This window comes from Herpailurus yagouaroundi, unplaced genomic scaffold, assembly GCF_014898765.1.
Source record: "Herpailurus yagouaroundi ecotype Mexico unplaced genomic scaffold, PumYag 29, whole genome shotgun sequence".
Lineage (NCBI taxonomy): Eukaryota > Metazoa > Chordata > Mammalia > Carnivora > Felidae > Herpailurus > Herpailurus yagouaroundi.
In genome coordinates, this window is record NW_024412377.1 from 102,342,919 (window position 1) to 102,366,019 (window position 23,101).

General features: G+C 34.0%; 1 protein-coding gene across 1 annotated transcript in view; it reads right to left on the reverse strand.

Annotated features, from left to right (window-relative positions):
* The window catches only part of FCHO2 (FCH and mu domain containing endocytic adaptor 2), a 121,324-nt gene that overhangs the window by 44,965 nt on the left and 53,258 nt on the right, over window positions 1-23,101 (reverse strand). Inside the window, 4 exon segments of the mRNA XM_040451044.1 lie at window positions 4,552-4,576; window positions 7,886-7,958; window positions 9,630-9,674; window positions 22,703-22,799. Coding sequence (XP_040306978.1) covers window positions 4,552-4,576; window positions 7,886-7,958; window positions 9,630-9,674; window positions 22,703-22,799 — 240 coding nt within the window.

Sequence of the window (23,101 nt, forward strand, 5' to 3'; positions counted from 1 at the left end):
GCTTTTTAAAGAAATCATTAAGAGTACCATAGAGCACCTGGCTGGCTCAGTCAGTAGGGCATGCAACTTTCGATCTCAGGATCATGAGTTCAAGGCCCATGATGGGCATAGAGCCTACTTAAAAAACAAAACACAACAACAAAAAAAGACTAGCCATAAAAAAGTCATAAATAGGCCATAAATTAATAATAGGCTATAAATAAAACAACAAAAGAAAGCCTCTTCTCCCTGCTGACCACCACTGTAATGCTGCTCTCCAAAAGTAACCACAATTACGTGTCCAGTAATACATTCTTTAAAAAAACGAAACAAAAAACACCCAAAGATATCTGCTCATTTATATTTTTAAAACAGCAGTTACTTAAAAATCATACTTGCTGCTTCTCTTTCCATATCAGCAGGCACAACAACCTAATTCTGTAACGTGTGACTATTAGAGTGAATGTTTAATAATTTATTTAACCAATCTCCATTTTGATGGATGTTTCCAGTTTTTTGTTAATATAAACAATGTTGGAATAAACATGTCTCTACTTCTCTCTCCCTCCCCCTCTACATACAGTAGTCCCCCTTATCCATGGAGGATACATTCCTACACCCCAGTGGATGCCTGAAACCAAGGACAGTAATGAACCCTATGTATACTAGGTTTTTCCCTATACATACATACCTATGATAAAGTTTAATTTATAAATTAGATACAATAAGAGATTTTTTTAGACACCATAACATTAACAACAATAATAACAAGAATTACAACATACTATAATAAAAGTTACGTGGATGTGCTCTCTCGCTCTCTCTCTCTCTCTCTCTCTAAATATCTTACTTTACTGTACTCAACCGTCTTCTTGTGATGATGTGACATAATAAAATACCTATATGATAAGATGACATGAGGTGAATGATGTAAGCACTGTGACGTAGTGTCAGGCTACTAATGACCTTCTAATGATATATCAGAAAGAGGATCATCTGCTTCTGAACCACAATCAACCGTAAGTAACTTAAATCATGGAAAGCGAAACAGCAGATGGTGGGGAGGGCTACTATACGCATATATCTTGACCAAGTACATATAAAACCCTAACAGTAAGTGGCAAGCAGTAGGAATGGGGAGTCAAAAAGAACATGCATTTCTTATTTGAGAAGATAGTGCCAAACTATCCGCAAGACAGACTGTACCAATTTACATTCCTGTTAATACAAGTAAACCAAAACTTTTGCCAATATGATAGATAAATAATTTTATTTTAATTTGCATCAGAATGAGACTACCATTCTGAGCAACATTTCTTATGGTTATTTACCACTTTTATTTCTTTTTATGGAAACAGCCTGTTTTTATCATAATGCCCCTTTCCTACTGAGATGCTTGCTCACCTTTAAAAATGATCTGTATAAGAATTGATGGTACAGTATTACATGATTCTTACTATGACGAAGTTAAAGCTCTGTTGCTGAATTCTGAATTCTAATAGGGAATTCAAACTCCAGGTGTCCTCAGCTGGAATTCTAATGTTACTATATACATGCTTACGTCTCCCTCTTCCTCAGCACATGAGGCTTTTCTAATCACATAGTGAATGTCATGAATGGTTTTAATTTGTGAGTTAGATATTTTCTAATTACCACAGTAAATGTTAAACTGGTTCCTTATTGATGAAATTAAAAATATTCAAGATACATGGATTGGTGTGCTTGTTATACTTGTTCATCCTTTTGAGAACGGTATGTAAGAATTCAGCAAGGTGTAGACTCCTTATTCTTAGAGATGATGACCGAGCTCAGTAGTATATAATCACCTTAGTTTCAGAATCCATGAACATTTATTGAAAATTGCCTGAGTATATATTATGAAATTGAAAGTAAAATTAAAATATTTATTAATTTAAAAATAGTGATAAAAGTATTGTGTTAAACATAAATATTTGTGAAAAATAAATTTATTTTTAAAATAAAAAAATGGGAAGAGTAGCATTGTTTAACATTTTTGAAAATCTTTTTAGTGTCGAGTTTAGAAGAGGACATGATTCTCACATATTTCTGCTTTCAATCTGTGAGATATTTTGTTTTGGTGGAAACATATAAAGAAAACATGACTTTATAACTCATCTCACTTATTAAACTGAAAAAAAAAGTAGTTTAAAATTTCTGCAGATACAGTAAAACCTTGGTTTGTGAGCATAATTCATTCCAGAAACACGTTTGTAATCCAAAGCACTTGTATATCAAAGCAAATTTCCCCATAAGAAATAATGGAAACTCAGATGATTCATTCCACAATCCAAAAATATTCATATAAAAATGATTGTAATATAATATAATAAATAAAATGCAAAATATAAAGAAAAAGAAACAAATTAATCTGCGTTTACCTTTAAAAACCTTCATGGCTGGTTTGAGGGAGACAAGAGAGAGGAGGGTGATTGTGTAGGACGACTTTCAATAATATCACTAACGGAATCACTGTTATCTATTGGTTCAATGGAATCTTTTTCTGCATGGGGGCCATTATATATGCTCACGGGGATGCTGACTACAGTGCATATTAATAAACTCTTGTCATATACTGTACTTAATGTAACTGACAATAAGACAGCGGAGGGGAGGATCTGTATCTGCAGGCAGCCTAATCTAGAGTGAAGCAAAGCATCCCTAAGCTTATTCTTGTATGGAAAAGCAAAGGACTGTCCGTTGGTGCCTTGAAGTGACAAAAAATACACTAGGGCCAGTTGTGAGCACCTTCCAACGTTCTGAAAAATCACTGATTTGTGCCAAACACCACAGCCTGAGACCAAGCATCTGAGAATGGGAGATGATCACCCACAATCCCGTAGTGAGAAAGACAGAGACAGAGACAGAGAGAGAAGAAGAAGAGAAGAACCACTGGCTCAGTTGTGATCATGTGACATTCAGTATCATGTACTACTCCTATTGCAAGACATTGCTTGTTTATCAAGTTAAAATTTATTAGAAATCTTTGCTTGTCTTGCAGAACACTTGCAGAACAAGTTACTCACAGTCCAAGGCTTTACTGTAATTTGGATATATATTTTTGGTACTAAATCACAGCATAAGAAGTGACGGTTTATTGAAATTCACTGCAGTGTGGAATCTGAAATAAAATCGGTTAACATTTAAAAAAAAATGATCTGTATAGAAATTTTACAAAGGAAATTAATTAGCCCCTTGTTATATGTCTTACAAACATACTCTGCCAATTTATCTTTACTGGTTCATATTCTTCTAAAATTTTTTTGGTAATTAAAATTACAAAACATACTGTTTTGTTTTCTTTCAACACAAATTATGAATCATTTCTTATATGACATTAGACTTATGCATCCTTTTTATAAGTGCTTTTCTAATTCCAGACAAGTACTGACAACAGTTCAAAATTGGTTAACACTGATCATTACAGAACAGTATCAATTAGCTGAGATTTTTAACCCTGGATGACACTAGAAATCTATTTCTTTCTTTTCACTCTACATTTATCAACAAATCATAATCTTCTTATTTTAAAGTCGAAATAGACAGCAAAAATACTAATTTTATTTTAGTTAAGTTACATAAAACACAATGTTTCACAAAATATCTTTATCTTGGTATATACACCATTATGCTGTAAAAGATCAAAAGGTTTTTGGACCAAAAAAAAGAGTAATTATGCAAGCAAGAACAATTAGCAAAAGAGACAGGCAGCTTGGTCCTACTGCACTTAGCAACATGACCACTGTCTAATGAACAACTTGAAAAGTGTGTCTGTCTATACAATACTTATACCATTTGGTAAATCTACTCTCCCACTGTAACCAAAAGGAGCTCCATTTAATGTCTTCTTTAATTACATATAAAGAAATATATTTAAATACGAAATATAAACAAACTTTCTTCAGAACAAAAAGCACAGAGAAGTACTAACCATGATTATTACTGCTATGTTTTCTAAAATGATAACCTCTAAACAAAACTCAAATACTTGAATAAAATTTTAATAATCAGGAACACATTTTTATTTTTAACGCTTACTTATTTTTGAGAGAGCATGAGCAAGAGGAGAATGGATAGAGAGAGGGTGAGGGAGAGAGAGCAACTAAAGCAGGCTCTGCACTGACAGCAGAGAGCCCCATGTGGGGCTCGAACTCAAGAACCATGAGATCATGACCTGAGCCAAAGTCAGACACTTAACCAACTGAGCTAGCCAGGTGCCCCAGGAATACACAATTAAGAGCATCACGTTTTAAAGTATGCAGATTTGAGATCTGGCATATTTCTCAAGAAAAAGCAATATGGTATGGTACCATTCAAATTTTTAAACTAAAATGTCCACTTTTCAAAGGTAGGTAGAACTACCTTTTATTTAATATAAAAGCATCTAGTAATATAAAGCCAAAATTTTATCTGTGACTTTAATAGTGAATTTACAATAAACTGGTTAGTATTTTTCTTAGAAAGATTTGTGAACAAGTCAACCCAAATACGCTGGGTATTTCCTAATCAAAATAGCTAATTTACATGGTTTATATCAAAGTAAAATCTACTTACAAGTGAATCTGCATCAGGGCATTCCCTATTAAAATAAACAAAATATTATAAATACTCAATTGTTACAACTATCCAATAATAACTGTATACTGAAAGTGATCATCTTGGTATTTAAATGTAACTTTTATTTAAACTTAACAAAAATATTTAGAAAAAATCAAATCATGAAGATTAAAATATACTAAATGATTTTAAAATTCAAAAGAAAGCATTCCTATATCCATAATACATGACAAAATGAAACTCACACAGCTTACAATTATTTTAAAAACTTGTACTTCACAAGTACTTCTTTTCCATTAACACACACACAAATCTTATAAAGGAAGCTATCAGTCCTACAAGGATTTCTTAGTGGCTTTTAATTCTTTAGGCAGAGAAAGCTAGAAAAATTTCTAAGAGGAAAGCTTGACTTTTTATTTTTAAGTCTGTACTTGTATTAATTGGAAAATACTAGTAAATAACATTTTACAATATACTTTTGTTAAAACTTCAGTTTCATTTGAAGTACATTCCATAGTTAGCATATAAACAAAAGCCAAAAAAGCTATTTCTCCATATATGTTAAATGAGTAGCCAGACTTCCACTTGAAAAAGCTTTCTAGTCTACTAAGTTGTTGAAAATTGTTAATTTTATCACTTATTTAACTGATAAATATTAATTTGGACGTAAACTAGCAAAAATATATTTTATTTATTTTTTTAAGTGAGCGGGAAGCAAGAACTTTATCAGAGTATAAAATTAGAAAGTAAGAATAGTAAGAAAGCTCTCTTTACAGAGAGGGGCATTCGAAAGTGAATGCCCCCCCCCAAAAAGTATTTTATATGCAAAACCAAAACATAAAGAAGATCAACCTTCTCAAATAATCAAATAAAGACTTAAACATATAAAATTAAAGACATTGAGGCCATGAAGAATACGGTTAGAAGAATTTCTGTGTACATATTCTAGATCAAATTCACAAAAATCAGAGTGCATACTGAAAACATATCTAGATTAGTTGCGTATTTCTTTGACTTTAGACAGTTAATGCACGCAGTATCAGAATCTGCCACTTTAATAACAGACTAAAAACATACACATTAGGTATACCTTGAGAGCCCAATGGACAATAAAAAGTACTAAATTAATAAACAGGATATGCAGGTCATCTCTATCTACCCAAAGACTAAGCACAAATCAGAAAAATCTACAGAGTGAAGAATTCTGTTAGGGGAAGACAAAATGGAACAGACTGAAATAACGGAAAAAGAGGGAGATGACCACACTGCTCTTAATCCAAACTCCAGCACCAAAGCAGGTAAATGCAAACCTCTTGTGTCTTTATAGCCATTTAAATGTCACTTAAGATGGCCAATTTTGAAAAAAGAGCTCCCTTATTACTGATATATGAGGGGTATTTATCAAAAATCCTACCGCATACTCTGAGGAAATGTTCCAGAAAAGACAGTATAATAATGAATTCAATTCCTCTACAGAATCATTTAAAATGTTAGAGCACTTCTACTTTCTTCTTTTTTTAAAGATAAAGTTTAAATATCACAGTGTCAAAGTTCCAAACAGTTTATTCTCTGGCTTTAAGCCAGAACTGTCCAGTCTTTGTGGGAAAGCACTCATCTGTTTGCTTTCACAGTGGGCTGTAATGAGACCTGCAGATGAAGCCCCAGGAAGAGCAAGCTCTGAGCAGGACCCCTCTTCCACAATCACTGGCATTTCAAAAGCCTTCAGGCTGTTTAAGAAGCAGCATGCCAAGAGCCTTGGGCATTTCAAACAAAGAGGTTTCTAATATTTCTCCTGCCTGGAAGTGTTGAAAGAAGACAATCATGATGCAGTTGTTCAAAGCACTGATTTTCTGCCCTAGTATTCTCAGTGGTGAAAAATATTCCAATATCCAAGTGGCCTAACGATGGTACTGGGAAATTACTGATCATGCAAAACAATTCTAAAAACACAGAATACACAAAAATATTATAAGCTCCCTGAATTACCAGCTGTGAAAACCACATATTATAAAAATAATTGAATTTAAGGCCTTTCTGTCTATAATATACTAACAAAGTGGCTACATTTCTAATTTCATGGACGAATCAACTGTTTAGACTTCCTTAAGTATTTCCAATGTTACAAAAATAGTTTTGATTCCATCTCCTTAGCAAAATATCCCTTCATAAAGCTGAAAAGACATCTGCAGATGAGATGCTAACCACAGATATAAATCACTTCCCAATCAGTCTTAATTTGTTAACCAAGTGAAACTAAACTTGGGAGGGGGTTAGAAACAGACATTTAGAATGGTAGAAACTCAGATAAAATGAATTTAACTAGATAGGAGGTAAGAACACCGAAAGCACAAATCGTTCTCTTACATTGAAAATATGAGTGGCGATGAAAGCTCTGCTAATTATGCTGGAGAAGCAGGGATTTTAAATAAATTTCAAGCCAGTGTTACTGGCTTAACAAATCATTTAAGACTTGATTAGCATCTTGTCAATCTATATAGGTTGAATAATTACAGAAACAAAGATTCCTTTAATTCCAGTTTGTGTCTGGTAAATCATACCTCTTAAGAGCTTCTCAACCCCAGGTGTATATTAGGAATGACAGAGGCTGCTTAAAAGCAAACCAAACTGAACAAAACAAAAATTATGCTGTGTCTCACACCCTGCAAATCTGTAATAATTGGTCTGAGGTGGGGCCTGGCATAGATATATTTATGTTAATTTTCCACATAGTTCTAATGTGTAGCCAAGACAGAAAATTTCACTTACCCAATATCTGTTGAATTTACTGTATGCTAATTATATATTCTTTGTATCCTAACTTAATTTTTTTTAAAGGTAAATCAGATTTATATTCCATCCTCTATCAAAAGCTGATGACCTAGCATAAATGTTAAAACCATGTTAGGGCTTTTGTTCTTCCCCATTTTCTGTTTACGTGTGCATATATCGCTATGAGCCTATATGTTTAGAGTTGTCTATAAGGATTTTCATCCAATTGTCGACCATGGGTTTTTTCTTAGGCATTAAGATTTAGAAGAATTTTTAGTTTCCTTTGCACTTTTTTTTAAATATGCATGTATCATTTTGTAAAAAGAATGTCTTTAAAGTTTAAATTTCAAAACATAGGAGCCTTTATCTTAATATTTTAAAATAGTAAGAAATCTAATACTTTTAACCCAAAGGAGCTAGCAAATGTATTCAGAAAAGTGTATTTTTTACACCTCGGACATACATACATTGAGTTATTTCTGAAGAAATCTTTCTTCTCACATTCAAAACAACAGTCTTATTCTTAATAACAAAGAATTGTGACAATATTTAATATACTTACACAGACTCTGCATCCTTTTCCTTTTTAATTATTCCTGGCAAACCAAAAGTCTTTCTTTTCCGTGGTTTTATACCTTAAAATAAATGTATATTGTCACAGAAACATAACTGCTGCTGATAAATATATTACACTTGTATCCTGACACATAATTTGCTTATGTCAATACTAAATCTGGATGAAAGAAATAAAAGTATCAATTGGTAAACTCTAATGTTTAAGTCATAGTCATAGTCTGTTTAGATTTTTCTTATGTTAATTTAATAAAGATTTATCACTTGATTAATAAAATTCTCTTTTCCTCTAAGTCTCCCCTAAATTACCTCAGACAACATAAACATTTGGAGAATCTTAAAACTTCAAAGAAGGGACATTATTCACTATATTAGATTTTGTTATAAATCCAAGTCAAATCATGTTTCCTGTCTGGAAGATCAAAAAATACGAATGCGGTGTTTTAAATAAAAAGATGACACAACAGATCCATTAACAGTAAACACAGAAAACTTATGGCATTCTTTTGCACACATATTATCTTTAATATAATGAATGTTGTAAGTTGATTGTACCATAAATGAGTATCATCTTTATTCTGCCTAATATGGCAGTTCTTCCTCCTCTTCCTTCACGACAAATTATTTCTTAGAAATCAGCCATACTATTAATTGTTGCTGGAATTCAGCACAAAGCTTAGCTGCTTACTCGGACAACTATAGAGCAACCTAAGATAACCTCTCACCATATAGATGAGGAAACTCAAGGGTATTTTTTGGTTTTGTTTTTTTATCTCAGTATTATCCAGCTACTAAATACTATAGCCAGGATTAGAAACCAGCTGTTTTAGAACAAGGTACTTGCTTCCATGCAAAACTAAACCATACATTTGTACAGCATGTTATATCAAATACATTTTTTTCTCACAGAGTATTACTTACTATCCACATTTTACAATAAAGAAAGCTAAAGAACAGAGAACTTGCATAGTTACTGCTCTCAAACAGCTAGTAACTGTAAGAAATCTAGGCACGAGAGCCTGACTCCTCCAATGATAGCTTTACACACAACAGTAAACCTTTTCTCTGAATTCTCACATAAATGTTGAGAGAAAAATAAATAGAAAAGATTGCTTCCCAAATTATTTCTAGTAGCTCACAAAGTACTTAAACAGGAAGGTAGGTGCCTGGCTGGTTCAGTCTGTGGAACATGTGACTCTAATCTTGGGGTTGTGAATTTGAGTCCCACATTGGGTGCAGAGATTACTTAAAAATAGAATACTTAAATAAACAAACATGAAGGGTTGTAGACCCTTTCTCCAAGTCACATCATCACTCCTCCTGAATGAGGGGAATATTAACATCAATATATAACCTTCATTAATTACTGAAATGTTTCTCACTTTAAAATAAATCTTATACATTAACGTGTTGCAATGATTTTCATATTTATGAATGAGAATGTTTAAAGATGGATGTCAATAAAGAAAACAATCTCGATGTATATTTGAAAATAAATACATGTTATATTTAATCTTTTAAGATATATATTCTAACACAGTAATATTCCTTTGGGCAAACCTACTGTTTACTTATTAAGTAAAGATTAAAAATCTATAGGCCTTCAAACTACATTCAGATTTTTTATATCATTCCACAAACATGCTGACATCAATGGATAATAGCCACTCTTTATTTGTTCAATAAACAGAAGATATTAGCTAGTTACCACACATTACAACTAGTCAACTTACCTTCAACTGCACTAGCAGGGTCACATTCTTCAAATTCAATAAGGCCTAAAACAAAACAAAACAGATGAACAGCTCTTAGTTAAAAAAAAAAAAAAAAAAAAAAAAAAAAAAAAAAAAAAAAAAAAAAAATTAAAGCTGATGGAAAACAATCAGATCAAATCACATTACATCTTTTTAATCGACTTGACATGTGTTCTAGTGTTATCTGATAGTGTTATTAAAATATCAATAATTTTAAAAACCAAATAACCCTAACACTGACAAAAACTGACACTAGTCTATTATTATGATCACAGTTAACTGAAAACCCTTTATATATGATACTGTAGAACTGGAGACATCTACTGTGTACTTTCTGTTTTCAAGGAGCTTGCAGGATACTAAAGAAAAAAATAAGCACAATAAAAGGCAGGTGCTGAATCCCTGGTTGTGTTCATGGGGAGGATGGGGGACCAACATAGTAAATACTACTAGAATGTCAGCTTGGGAACTTGTCCCTCTCGTAGACCACTGTGAACTGGCGAATAAACATAAATGCATTAATTACATCGTAGCTAACTGGTGATCCTCTAACTGTAAAGCAGGTCAAGGAATCTGAACTTTTAGTTTGCAGGTAATGGGAAGAGTTTTCATGAGAGGTGATACATACATGCCCCTATAAAGTGGTCTTAAAAGAAAATTAGCACTGGTATGAGGGATAGACTACAGAAAGAGAGGAAGAAGATACAATAGAAATCAGTTGAAAAACATTTTAAGTAGCTCTAAAATGACAGATCTGCTAAGACTAGCCTTAAATGTCATATAATAGATTTCATGTACATGGGATACTAAACTATTTAGGTAGTAAAGAAACTAGCAAAAGCATGAATCACTGTTCTGCTAAAATGTCCCCAAAACTAAATATCAGACTAAAAAATATCTTCTATTAAACAGTCATTTTACCCCTGTTTTATAATACTTAAATTTATGCAAGTTCAGCACTTTTGTGAAATAAATTTTTATTAATAATAATAGTTTCAACATGCTATTTCAAAAAATTTAAAAATCAGCCTTGGGGGCACCTGGGTGACTCAGTTAAGTGTCCAACTCTTGATTTCAGCTCAGGTCATGATCTCACGGTTTGTGAGATGGACCCCCACGTCGGGCTCTGTGCTGACAGCTTGGGGCCTGTTTGGGATTCTCTCTCCTTCTCTCTCTGCCTCTCCCCTACTTGTTCTCACTCTCTCTCTTTTAAAACAAATAAACATAAAAAAATAAAAAAAATAAAAACAAAGCTTGAAGAGTGGAAAACAGAAGATTTCATTACTGGTTCTTCTGAGACATTAAGCTAAACTAAAACTATGAATAAGTTCATCATCAGAGTTCTCACTGATCGTCTAATTATAAAAGAAAGCCACTAATTAGTAAGAAATATTTCTCTACAAGAAAGAACATCTAAAAATATTGGTGGATCAGTCAGTTGAACGTCTGACCCTTAATTTCAGTTCAGGTCATGATTCTAGGGTTGTGGGATCAAGCCCCACGTCAGGCTCCATGCTGAGCAGAGAGCCTACTTAGGGCTTGTGCTCTCTCTCTCTCTCTCTCTCTCTCTCTCTCTGCCCCTCTCCGACACTCATGTGCTCTCTCTCTAAAAACAAAACAAAACAAAAAAACAAAAACAAAAAAAAAACAAACAATTGGCTAAAATGTCCTTCTTAACCCCAAATCTAAGATCTACTTCTTCAGTTCTGGTTTCTATTCAAATAGAGTACATTAACATTTAGTGATAAGCAAAATAACAACAACAACTGAAAAAAAAAAACTCATAAAAGTGAGTTGATAAACAAGGTCCTGATTAATTAGTGATACCTTTCTAAGTATTCTTATAATACACATGTGACTAAAAAAAATAAAATACACTTACTACTTCCACCCCAAAAAGCCTTGAAATCAGAAAATGACCCAATTAAAAATTTAAAAGACTTCAAGTTCAGTTTGCAAATCTGGAAGCTAAAAATTCATTAAATGAAAGGGTAATGAACTCATTGTTAGAATTCTTTAGAGGCATGCATTAACAGTTTACAAAGAGATTAGAAATGAAAGATCAAGAAAGGTAAAGAATTTTAGTATGTGCGTCTAATAATTAACAACTACTTGGTGTAAAAGAATGAAAAATTTCCACCGAAATTACCAATAGTTTATTATGTATCATTAGCTTTATAACTTACTAATAAACCTTAAGAGACTATGACCACCTGTCAAATAAATCTGAGAGTTCCTACAGCTATACATCGCATAATCTGTGCTCAGTAACTTTTCACATAATCTCAAATAATCAAGCTATGGGCTTAGAGAGGAAAAACAAAACATCAATGCCAAACAAACTGCAGGATTTTAAAATACAAAAAAATAGAGTATCTAAGAAGACTTCTGTAACATCACCTTAGCAAATATATTATTCTTTTAAGATCTTTGGATGCCTTCATATATGTGAAAATACCAAAGGCATCCCTTTAACTCTACAAAAATTCCCTCAAAGTTCTACATTTTTTCTCTAAAAATCTTTTTCCTATACCAGACATACCTCGATTGCTTTTCCCTTTCCCTTTTCTAAACATCCTCTTAAAATCTATTTGAAACAGGAAAATGTCCAATAAAAACAAACTATTCAAAATCACACTTTTGAAACCGAAGATGCCAGATCCTTTCAAACTGTAAAATATATATAAAAATTTTAAACTGAATACCTTCAGCACATAAGCTTTTCTATTAAAGACAGAAATATTAACAGTTTCTGGTATAATAAAACTAAATATGCCCTTTAAAAAGAAACATTAACTCATGCATGAAAAAGATTTCCAAATGGCATATGCTCCACACGCCACTTCCCATGGCAAAGCTTTGCGTGCCTGGCCCTGTGCCAGTTGACAGCTCAGCTGGATATCAGTGCACACTGTGACCCCCTTGCATCACGTCACTTCTGAAATGTTTCACAAGTAGAAAGTTTATTCAGCATCTTCCTCAAATGCAGTCCACTGCCCATCATTCTGCTATTTAATCCTAAGACAAGTTACTTTTTTTGACAGTCCCAAAGCCAGGGTAAGAGTCAGAAAGAATAGTTTGCTACAACTGGAATTTCAACTGTTTTAGGCTCAATTAATTCTGTTGTCAAAATAAATAACTGCTCTTAGCGCTTAGATTTTATACTGGGCCACAAGGGCAATTTAATTTGTATAAAAGCAAGAAAGACCATTTTGGCTCTGTCTCCTGATGCTCTTTTACACATTATATAAAAATGCCATCATGAGTTCAAAAAGCAGAAGAAATTAAAGGCAGACCTCCAAGAGATCAACAATAAAGTAAAACAATTCTTACAGAGGACGCTTTCTTTAATCATCAGGTAGGAATAAATTATTGCTGAAAGAAAACAAAGAGAAAGAGAAAAAGAAAGAAAGAGAAAGAGTCAACAACGTAAAGAATTCTACTTTGAATCAAAACTTTTAGGAAATGCTACAGGAAGAAAGACAATTTAATAGCAATATTTAATCCACACATTCTGTGGTTGAAGTACAGTATTAAAAAATATAAAACATTTAATAGTTGCCATCATTGTGAATCAATTCTAAATCTCAGGCCACCAACAGGGCAAATCTGCAACTTGGTCTAGTTAAGAAGTGGCCTCAAAACTGAAATAGTAAGTCTGGGCCACGCAAATCAAGCCTATCTCTGTATTTACCCAACTCAAAGAACAGAACACTTGGTTCTAATTAAAGCCAAAATAAAACATATGAACATGCCCAGATCCCAAAGTCTAACAAAAAGAATGGTGATAACTGGGGAGAGTGGAGGGGTGGGGGTAATGACACAGGAAAGAGGGAGGGAAGAAGCGGAGGAGAAGGGGGTAATGACTCATAACAATGGAAGTCAATGACTACATTTTCAAGCTTGCTCCTGGGCAACACAGCCACATTCCTGGGTGTCTGGGATGGTGAACCAGGCAAGCTAACATGAAAAAGAACATCAAACTCCAGCCTGTAGTAATGAGCAAAGGGCATGCAGGCTCAAGTTCTGGTTTTGCCACTTGCTTGCTGGCTAATTACTTTAATCTAGTTACCTTCTCTACTTGAACCTAAGTCATATCATTTTTATAAATATGCTATGGCAGAAGAAAACCTTTTGCATACCTGCTTTCCCTTTCTCTACATACCCATACACACATACAATTCTTTCTTTTTTAGTTTGCTAAATCATTTGAAAGTAAGTTGCAACGTCAATGCTACTTCACTTCAGGGGTACTTATTTTAATAAAGGGCTTGAAGATAGAATTCTCTCAATCCAATGGTTCCAAATCCCAGTGCCTAGCTGAATCTCCTAGTGCAATGCTTCCTGCTTAAGAATCATCTGGAGAGGGGCGCCTGTGTGGCTCAGTGCATTAAGCATCAGACTTGAGCTCAGGTCATGATCTCACAGTTCATGAGTTCAAGCCCTGCATTGGGCTCTGTGCTGACAGCTCAGAGCCTAGAGCCTGTTTTGGATTCTGTGTCTCCCTCTCTCTCTCTCTCTCTCTCTCTCTCTCTGCCCTCCCCCACTCATACTCTGTCTCTCAAGAATGAATAAACGTTAAAAAGATTTTTTTTTGAAGAATCATCTGGAGAGCTCATTAAACCACAAATCACTGGGCCCCAGCCCCAGAGTGTCCTATATAGAAGGTCTAGGTTGGTGTTCAGGAATGTGCATTTTTCACAAACTCTCAGGTGACTGCAGATGGTCCTGGGATCACACTTGGAGAACTACACTCTTAGGGAACTCCTGGGTCCACTGCCAGATACTCACTAATTCTAGATGGTACTTCTCCAATTTTACTCTACATACAAACTGCCTAGGTGTGAGAAGTGAGATGGTTCATTTTCAGGAAAACCAAACAAAAGCTGTGCTAATTAACAATGGGTTTACAACCTATTGGAAATATGTACAAAGCCCCCTTACCATGATGGAGTACCAAACCCTAAGACACTTCACTTCCTGGTTCTTCCTTCCCTCTCCATTTCGCAGGCTTATTTTTGCAGGCTTTGCAATAAGCATGCGCCAAAGAAATGAAGTCTCTGTGTCACCTCAAGGAATGTACATTTGTTCCAGTCAGACCACTTTTTCCCTTACATGAGCAAAGGCAACCTCCTGGTAAGGCTGTAACCTCTTAGTACTCAGTCAATGAGCAATCAAGGGAAGGACTTGCACACTGTGAGATAAACTGCCTGCTGTAACTGCCCATCAGACACCCGCTCTTGCAAGAACGTTGAGTAAAGCCTAGTTTCACTGTGCTCCAAGTCTCCATCACTCCTTTGACCGGGTCAGTGGGCTTATTTCTCACACTAGAATCTTATTAAAATACAGATTCTTACAAGGGTGCTTGGCTGGCTCTGTAAGAAGAGCATGCTACTCTTGATCTCAGTTCAAGCCTCACATTGGGCAGTAGAGATTACTTAAATAATTTTTTTAAATGCAGATTCTTAAAGCTAAATAAATACAAAAAACGCAGATTCTATTTCGGTAGGCCTAGGGTAGAGTTTGAGATCCTGCATTTACAACAAGCATCCAGTGATAAAATGCTCTAGTTACTGAACAATGGCTGTACCTAAGACTCAGATGAGGAGTTTTAAAATATAGTGGTACTGAGGAACCACCCTAGACCACTGCAGTCAGAATTTCTGGGACAGGGAACTGTCTGTACATTTTTTAAAAAAGAGATAGAGAGGCAGGGAGGGGGAAGAAGGGAAGAGAGAGTAAAAGAGAGGGAGAAAGAGAAAGGGAGGGAGAGAGAGAGGAAGGAAGGAATGGAGGAAGAAGAGAAGGGAAGAGAAATGAAGAGAAATGAAAGGGAAAGAGAATAAAATTTCTACTGCTGATTCTTATATATATCCAAGGCTTGAGAATCAGTGATGAGGCAAACTTAGGAACCATGCTCTTAAATGAAAAAAGCAGGTTTTTCACTATGAAATTTCAGTCACTGTAAAACTTCAAAGTCCAAAATTTCATTTAGTTCTCCAAACAAAGAATCTTAAACACTGAAGTATAATCACCTACATCCAAAATCTCACACTACCTCTATACTTCCAGATTGAGTCATTTTTTCACCCTCTGGGATACTGATAAAACCTTACGTGATTATACCCAATTCACTAAATCTCTTTTCCCTGGGAACTTCCCTCTTCACCACCAGTGGTGAAGAAGCCTGTTTATACTACGTGATCTAGTCAGAAATGACTAGATTAGAAAGATTACCTGGACCAGATTCTTTCTCTGAGAAATTTGTAAAGAGAACAAAACCTGGGTTAATTCTGAGCTGTGGCTTCAACTAAAGAACCAGTAAAAATACCTAGAAATTACAGAGAGGTCACCTTATGTCCTATGCCTGGAAAAGCAAAGAAACCATTGTGCAATAATAATAATAATAATAATAATAATAATAATAATAAAGCAGAAATAGATCAAATGAAGGAAAAATTATTCCTAGTATTACTACAGGTTTGAGTTTCCTTCTGCAGCCTGGCTACACTCCTGATTTTGGATCCTTGGGATATCTGTTTCTTTCTAATAAATCTCCTTTTAGTCCAAACTGGTTTAAGTTAGCTTCTTTTACATACTGCAGAAAAAGCTAAAACTCTGTTCTTGTTATTATGCACATGTAAAAATTATAATCAGCTTACTTTACTTTTTTACCTCTATTTTGTGCCTGTGTTATACATTTAACATTTTTAACGGCTACTTCAAATTAATGAAATAAGTTGTCCTTACACAAAGCCTGCTCAAAACAGCTTAATTTTTACTTCATAATTTAGGATTATTATTATGAGAATCGGTTACTATGCTGTGACATGACTGCAGATGTAGTTAGGGCAGGGTGTCAGAATAAATTTTTTCTGAACTGAAGAAGAGCAGAATCAGCTTTTGAAGAAAGATTATATACTATCGTGGGACACACAATTCTCATGAACTATATGACATACCCGCTACTATACTACACAGGAAGTATATTTTCTAACAATTCTATAAAGAGTAAAACAGTAAATATATTAGATTTTGTGGGCCCTAAGTCCTGTAACAACTACTGACCTCTGCTCCTGTGGTACAAAAAGTACTATAGACAATACATAAGTAAACATGACTGTTCAAAACAACTTGCATCAACAATGACATCTGAATTTTCTAATTTTTGTGTATCATAAAATACTACTTTTGTTTTGATTTTTTTTTCCCCAATCGTTAAAAAATGTAAACCCAGGGGCGCCTGGGTGGCTTAGTCAGTTAAGCATCGACTTCAGTTCAGGTCATAATTTCACAGTTCATGGATTCGAGCCCACGTCGGATTCTGCGGTGACAGCTCAGCCTGCTTCAGATTCTCCTCTCTCTCTGCCCCTCCCCCACTCGTGCTCGGTCTCTCTCTCAAAAATAAATAAACATTAATTAATTAAAATTGTAAACCCAGTCTTTGTTTGTAGACCTCTACAAGCTTCTATAACCCAACTTAAAAATAAGCAGAGCTAAACTTGACTCAATGGCCATAGTTTGCTGATTCTTGCTCTAAAAAATATAGAAGAGGATCAGTATCAGGTTCCATGTACATCCTATAGGGCTGAGTTTTATGTCACTGCACTGAGTGACTAGGATACAACAGGTAAAGCTGTACTTCTTCACATATAACCTTTTCTATGTTACTTTTTTGGAGAGCTCTCCTCTTTTACTTTCTATTTGTGCTAATCTACATTATCCTCTTCCCTAATCATCATCCTGAAAGGTCAGCTGCTTTTGCTATCAAATAGAAAAAGCAAGAAATCACAGCTGGTGTAGTTTATGAGTCTATGTCTCTTCTTGGCTTTTTAAATTTTGCTTTTGACACTAGGGTTTCTTCTCTGATTCAAAAAAAACAAAAAAAAAAAACAAAAACAAAAACAAAAACAAAAAAACTTTGGTAGGGAGGAGTGGTAGGAAGCTCTATTTGTGCATTTGACATTATTCCAAATCCTTGAAAGCTCTAGAAACATGATTTTAGATTTTTTAAAAATTATTTGTTTTACCCTACACTTCAAAATAATACACATGGGGCACCTGGGTGGCTCAGTCACTTAAGCGTCTGACTTCAGGTCATGATCTCACAGCTCGTGAGTTTGAGCCCTGCATCGGGCTCTGTGCTGACAGCTTAAGAGCCTGGAGCCTGCTTCAAATTCTATGTCTCCCTCTCTCTCTCTGCTCCTCCCCTGCTCATGCTCTGTCTCTCCTTCAAAAATAAATAAAAACATTAAAAATTTTTAAAAATAAAAATAAAAATAAAAAATAAAATAATACACATAATGTAGAAGCTAAAAATTTCCAAATATCCCATCAATTTCATTTAGGCAGTATGACCATAGGAATCTTAAGTTTTCCTTTTTCCTTTGTGGCTGATTGTTTTTCATGTGTACCTTTCTCAAGATTTTCATATTTTTATCTTTAAACACAGTATAATTCCTGGAAGTCCTCAAATGAAAGCTATAAACCTATATTATCATATAATGAAAATACAGATAAGTTTTATTTAAACATATTATACATTGGCCTACCAACTTTTTAGGTATTTATCCTTTTGTTTCTTATAAAAAGAAACTTGTTTAACTTTTATGAATTATAAAAAGTATATAGCAAAATCAGCAGAATGACTATAAAACAGGGAACTCCAAATATGGTTATAATCTCCTTTGGCAATTAAAATACATGAGAATTGACAGGAATACTAGGATGTTATTTGAACACAGAAAGATATTCACAGTTAGAAAACACCTGTTCATTCATAACCCTTTCAGACCACAGGTGCTTTGATATTCAAAGCATCTGCTTACAGTGGTGACTCCAATTCCAGAAAAGTCAAGCAGTATTACACTCAAAAAGTAATGATAGTAAGAGTACAGAGGTTCCTCAAAAATTTAAAAATACAACTACCATATGATCCAGCAATTCCACTTCTGGATATTTATCTGAAGAAAACAAAATCATTATCTCAAAAAGATATCTACATGCCCAAGTTCACTGCAGCCTTATTTACAATAACCAAGATGGGGTAACAACCTAAGTGTCCACTGATGAATGAATGGATAAAGAAAATGTGTTGTATATATACAATGGAATATTATTCAGCCATTAAAAGAAAGAAAGAAACCCTGCCATCTGCAACAACATGAATGGACCTTGAGGATATTATGCTGAATGAAGTAAGTCAGAAAAAGACAAATACTACATGACCTCACTTATATGTGGAATCTAAAGAACACCCAACTCATAAATACAAATAAAAGATTGGTGGTTGCCAAAGGTAGGGGTTGGGAGTGAAGGGTAGGTGAAATGGTTAAAGATGGCAAAAGGTACAAACTTCTACTTATAAGATAAGTAAGTCCTGGAGATGTAATACACAGCATGATGACTATAGTTAACAACACTATGTTGTATATTTGAAAGCCGCTAAGAAAGAGTTCTTAAAAGTTCTCATTACAAGGGGTGGATGCTAACTAAACTTATTTGGTAATCGTTTATATACATATATCAAATCATTATGTTGCACATCTAAAAATAATACTATATGTCGATCATATCTTAATTTTTAAAAAGGTAATGACAAAAAAAGCCACTTCATATAACAAGTAGTATAAAATAGTCTCAATGAATAGTGAAAAAGTTGTAATGCTCTCAGTGCTGATTTACATAGGATAACTGGACACAAAGTTAGAGGTTGTATCTTTGAACAGGTAACTGCTAAAGGAAAAAAAGGTCATTTTTCAGCACAAGAATAACAGGTTAATTTTTAGATATACAAAATTTTTACAAAACTGGGCCTCTTGTTTTCTTTATAAAATAATATATCCCATAGGACAAAAACTAGTTTAAGAAGGAATTCATCCACCAGAGGGGGCCCTTACAAAACAGGAAAAATAAAATGTTAACAACAATCAGCAGTATATACAATTCAAGGTTAGAATACATCTCACAGAAGTCTATGAATTCCATACAATCACATGTAAATTTTTTGAGTACACTATTTTTCTGAGAAACACAAAATTTTTATCACTGCAATGGGCCCCCAGGCTCATTTGTTCAGGTGCCCGTAAGCTGAACAAATACACAGAAAGAGCTGTGACTAGTCACCCATAGCAAGCCAACTAGAGAAGTAATATTTATTTCGTCCACTCCACTCCGACACCATTCTTTTTTTTTTTTTTTTTTTATAGTTAGCTCTAGGACCACTTTTTTGAAAGTTAGTCATTTATAGTCACTGTCAACCCTAGAACTGTCACCTAACTCTGGACTTAGTGATTATTCCTAGGAAAGCCCATATCATCCATCACCATGATGTGGCCTCTGTTTTACCTCCTACACTTTAGCTACATAGGAATTTTCTACATGTCATAGTAAATCTTAAGACTAGAAAATTTAAATTTAAAAGGAAACAATATCCATTTGTAGCCCCACACTAATCAGAAATGTATTAATTTTTTAACATAACATTTATTAAGTACTCAACAAATGTTACATTATCTTATGTAACCCTCACTCACAACAACCTCATGAAGCAAAATACTATTATAATCCCTACTTTACAGATGACGGCAATAAGGCTTAAAAATCTCGCTGCTAGTAAAGAACCACCACAAACTACAGGGCTAAGTACTGTGCTATATCACAGATAAGAAAATAACTGAAATTTTTACTGAGATAATTACAGATTCACATACAGTTGTTAAAAACAAAACAAAACAAAACAAAAACAGTTAAAGGGAGACTCCTGGTATACTTTGCCCAATTTCCTGCCATGATAACATTTTGCAAAACTACAATGTAATATCACAAACAGGATACTGATAATAGTACAATTTACCAATCTTGTTTAGTGTTCTAAGGCACTTTTAACCAGCCAATACATCTTTGCTTTTATCTATCAATACTTCTAAATGCTCTATATAAAAACTGTATTTGTTCTCCAATTGTTTTTAACCTCTCTTAACTGATCTTCCCTCTAATTTAATCTCTTTATAAAGAATTTTATAGTTTCATACTTTTCTGTAGTTATATGTCTCAACATCCTCATTCTCTTTATATTTGTAAACCTGCTCAGTTCTAGTCTATTTTCTCCAAAGCATGGGCCCTGGGGTCAAGAATCCTGGTATTTTAGTATCAGCTCTACCATGTGCTAGCTTAGACAAATCATTTAACCTCTCAACATTTCCCTCATCTTTAAAATGAGAATAATAGTACCCACTTCAACAGTTGCTAAAGATCAAAGTTTTCCTGCAAAGTGTTTGGCTCAGTACATGGCAGAGAGTAAGGCACTACATTTTAACCATTATTTACTATTCCTCACCAAGACTTTTCTAACAGCAAATTCATCCACTGCAACCTCCTTAACATCCTTTACTAGTATATGTCCATTTGTTCACTCAACAAAAATGTACTATTACACATAAAAAAGATAAACAGATGAATCAAATATAGAGCTTTTCTTCACATTTGCACAATTACTAAAATTTAAGGTAGACAGCAACAATGCCAAAAAAAAAAGGAGGAAAAAAAGTACAGTTAAAGTTCTATGGCACTTTCGATGGAGGAAGTAGCAAATATCCTGGGTCTTTAAGAGTTCATTCACTCGACAAATAAATGGAAAGATATGGGGAAAGACAGGAAAGAAGTAGGATATAGCATTTCCTAGAATAAGAACATAAGGACAACTAAAGCACCAAGGGGAAAAGGGACATGTATAGGAAACAGAAAGCAGTTCCAGCTGACAGCAGTGGAGGGTAATAAAGGTAAAAAAGACCAAAGACTAGTCAGGGCCAGATCCTGAAAAGCTCTGAATCTAAATCTGGAGTCTAAATTTCATTCTGTCTATAGTGAAAAGTCAAAGATTTATGAGTAATGCATGTAAAAAGGATATGAGCAGAAATGTCTACTGTGCTAGTATTTAGAAATCTGCTGCAATTGATCAGGTAGGTAGAGAAGCATGAAAAGAAGGTACGAAGGGAAAAATACTAACATATGTGGACCAATGATTTTAAAGTTAATAAAATGTAAAAGAAAAAGTGAAGAAAATTTAGGTTACAAGCCTTAGTTCTGGTAAATGCACTAAAGAATACCAGCTCCCAGACTTCCCTACAAATCACTTATCCATTCTCCTGAATTCCAAGCCACATTTTCTTTAGTAGATTGAATTATTTTTACCTATAGAGTAAAACAAATATCTTACAAGAACATGATATAGTAACTAATAAACAAAATCAAGAAATCTGGAAGACTCTATGCTGAGCAGGGCAAGAGAATGGGCTACTGACTACATTTGACATATCATAACATGCTTATTAAAAGTAAGATCCAGGATACTATAATTATTCATTCATAAGACAGAAACCAGAATTCCTGTATTCTTTTGTTCAGGATATAACCTCAACGTCTAAAACACTGTCTGAAATACTTTTAGCAGCAACAAATATATTTGTTGAACATGTATGTCAATAAGAAAATTTTTAAAGCTATTACATTTTACAAAAGGTTTTCTGTTGGTCTCAATGCTCTGAGGGCTCAACATTCTCTCCTATTCGTCCTCTTACTAAGATGGCCTTCTGTTCATAGAGAAAATAGACAATGATATTGTAATAGCATTGTATGGCAATAGATGGTAGCTATGCTTGTGGTGAGCACAGCAAAAACCATAAAGAAGGTGAATCACCATGCTGCATGACTGAAACTAACATTATGTGTCAATGACCATGATACTCAAAAAACTTTTTTAATTAAAAATAAAAAATAAAGATAAGCTGTTACTCTTTGAAAAATGTAAATAAACTGCAGCATATTAATTTACTAAAGGTTATAATAACCATTTTAATATTAAATTATTAACCACTAAAGGCCAGATTAACTTAATATATTATCAGACACAAAATAAATGATATCTAATATTCTACACATATTTTTAGATACCTTGCAAACTACATTTTGCAGGCTGGGAATTCAAAAGCAAATATATTTGTTCCTAGATGGGAAATTTGAATACATTTCCTTACAGAGTTTTATCATCTTACCAGGTCTTTCCTTCCCAGTGCCTTTTGACTCAGCAAATTTTTGTATCAAGCTTTCAACTGTAGTGTTAGCCATGTTATTTATAAATTCTTCATGGACCTATTAAAATGAAATAAAGAAATTTTTTTCCACTAAAAATTGTTACTATACTTCAGACAAAACTTCCACAAAGAAATTAATATTCATTACACCAAAATATGTGGTTTTTTCGATCCAAAGCCATTGAGAACTTTCATTTACCTAGCATGCTCTTTTACCAGTGTTAGTAAACCCGTGGGTACCAACCACTGTTTACATGAATCCCTCAAGATATAGCTTCCCAACCTTAGAAGTCCAGGGAGTTTCCTGTTCTCATCTTTGAATGTTTTAGACACATAATTCCTAAGACTAAAACTTATACA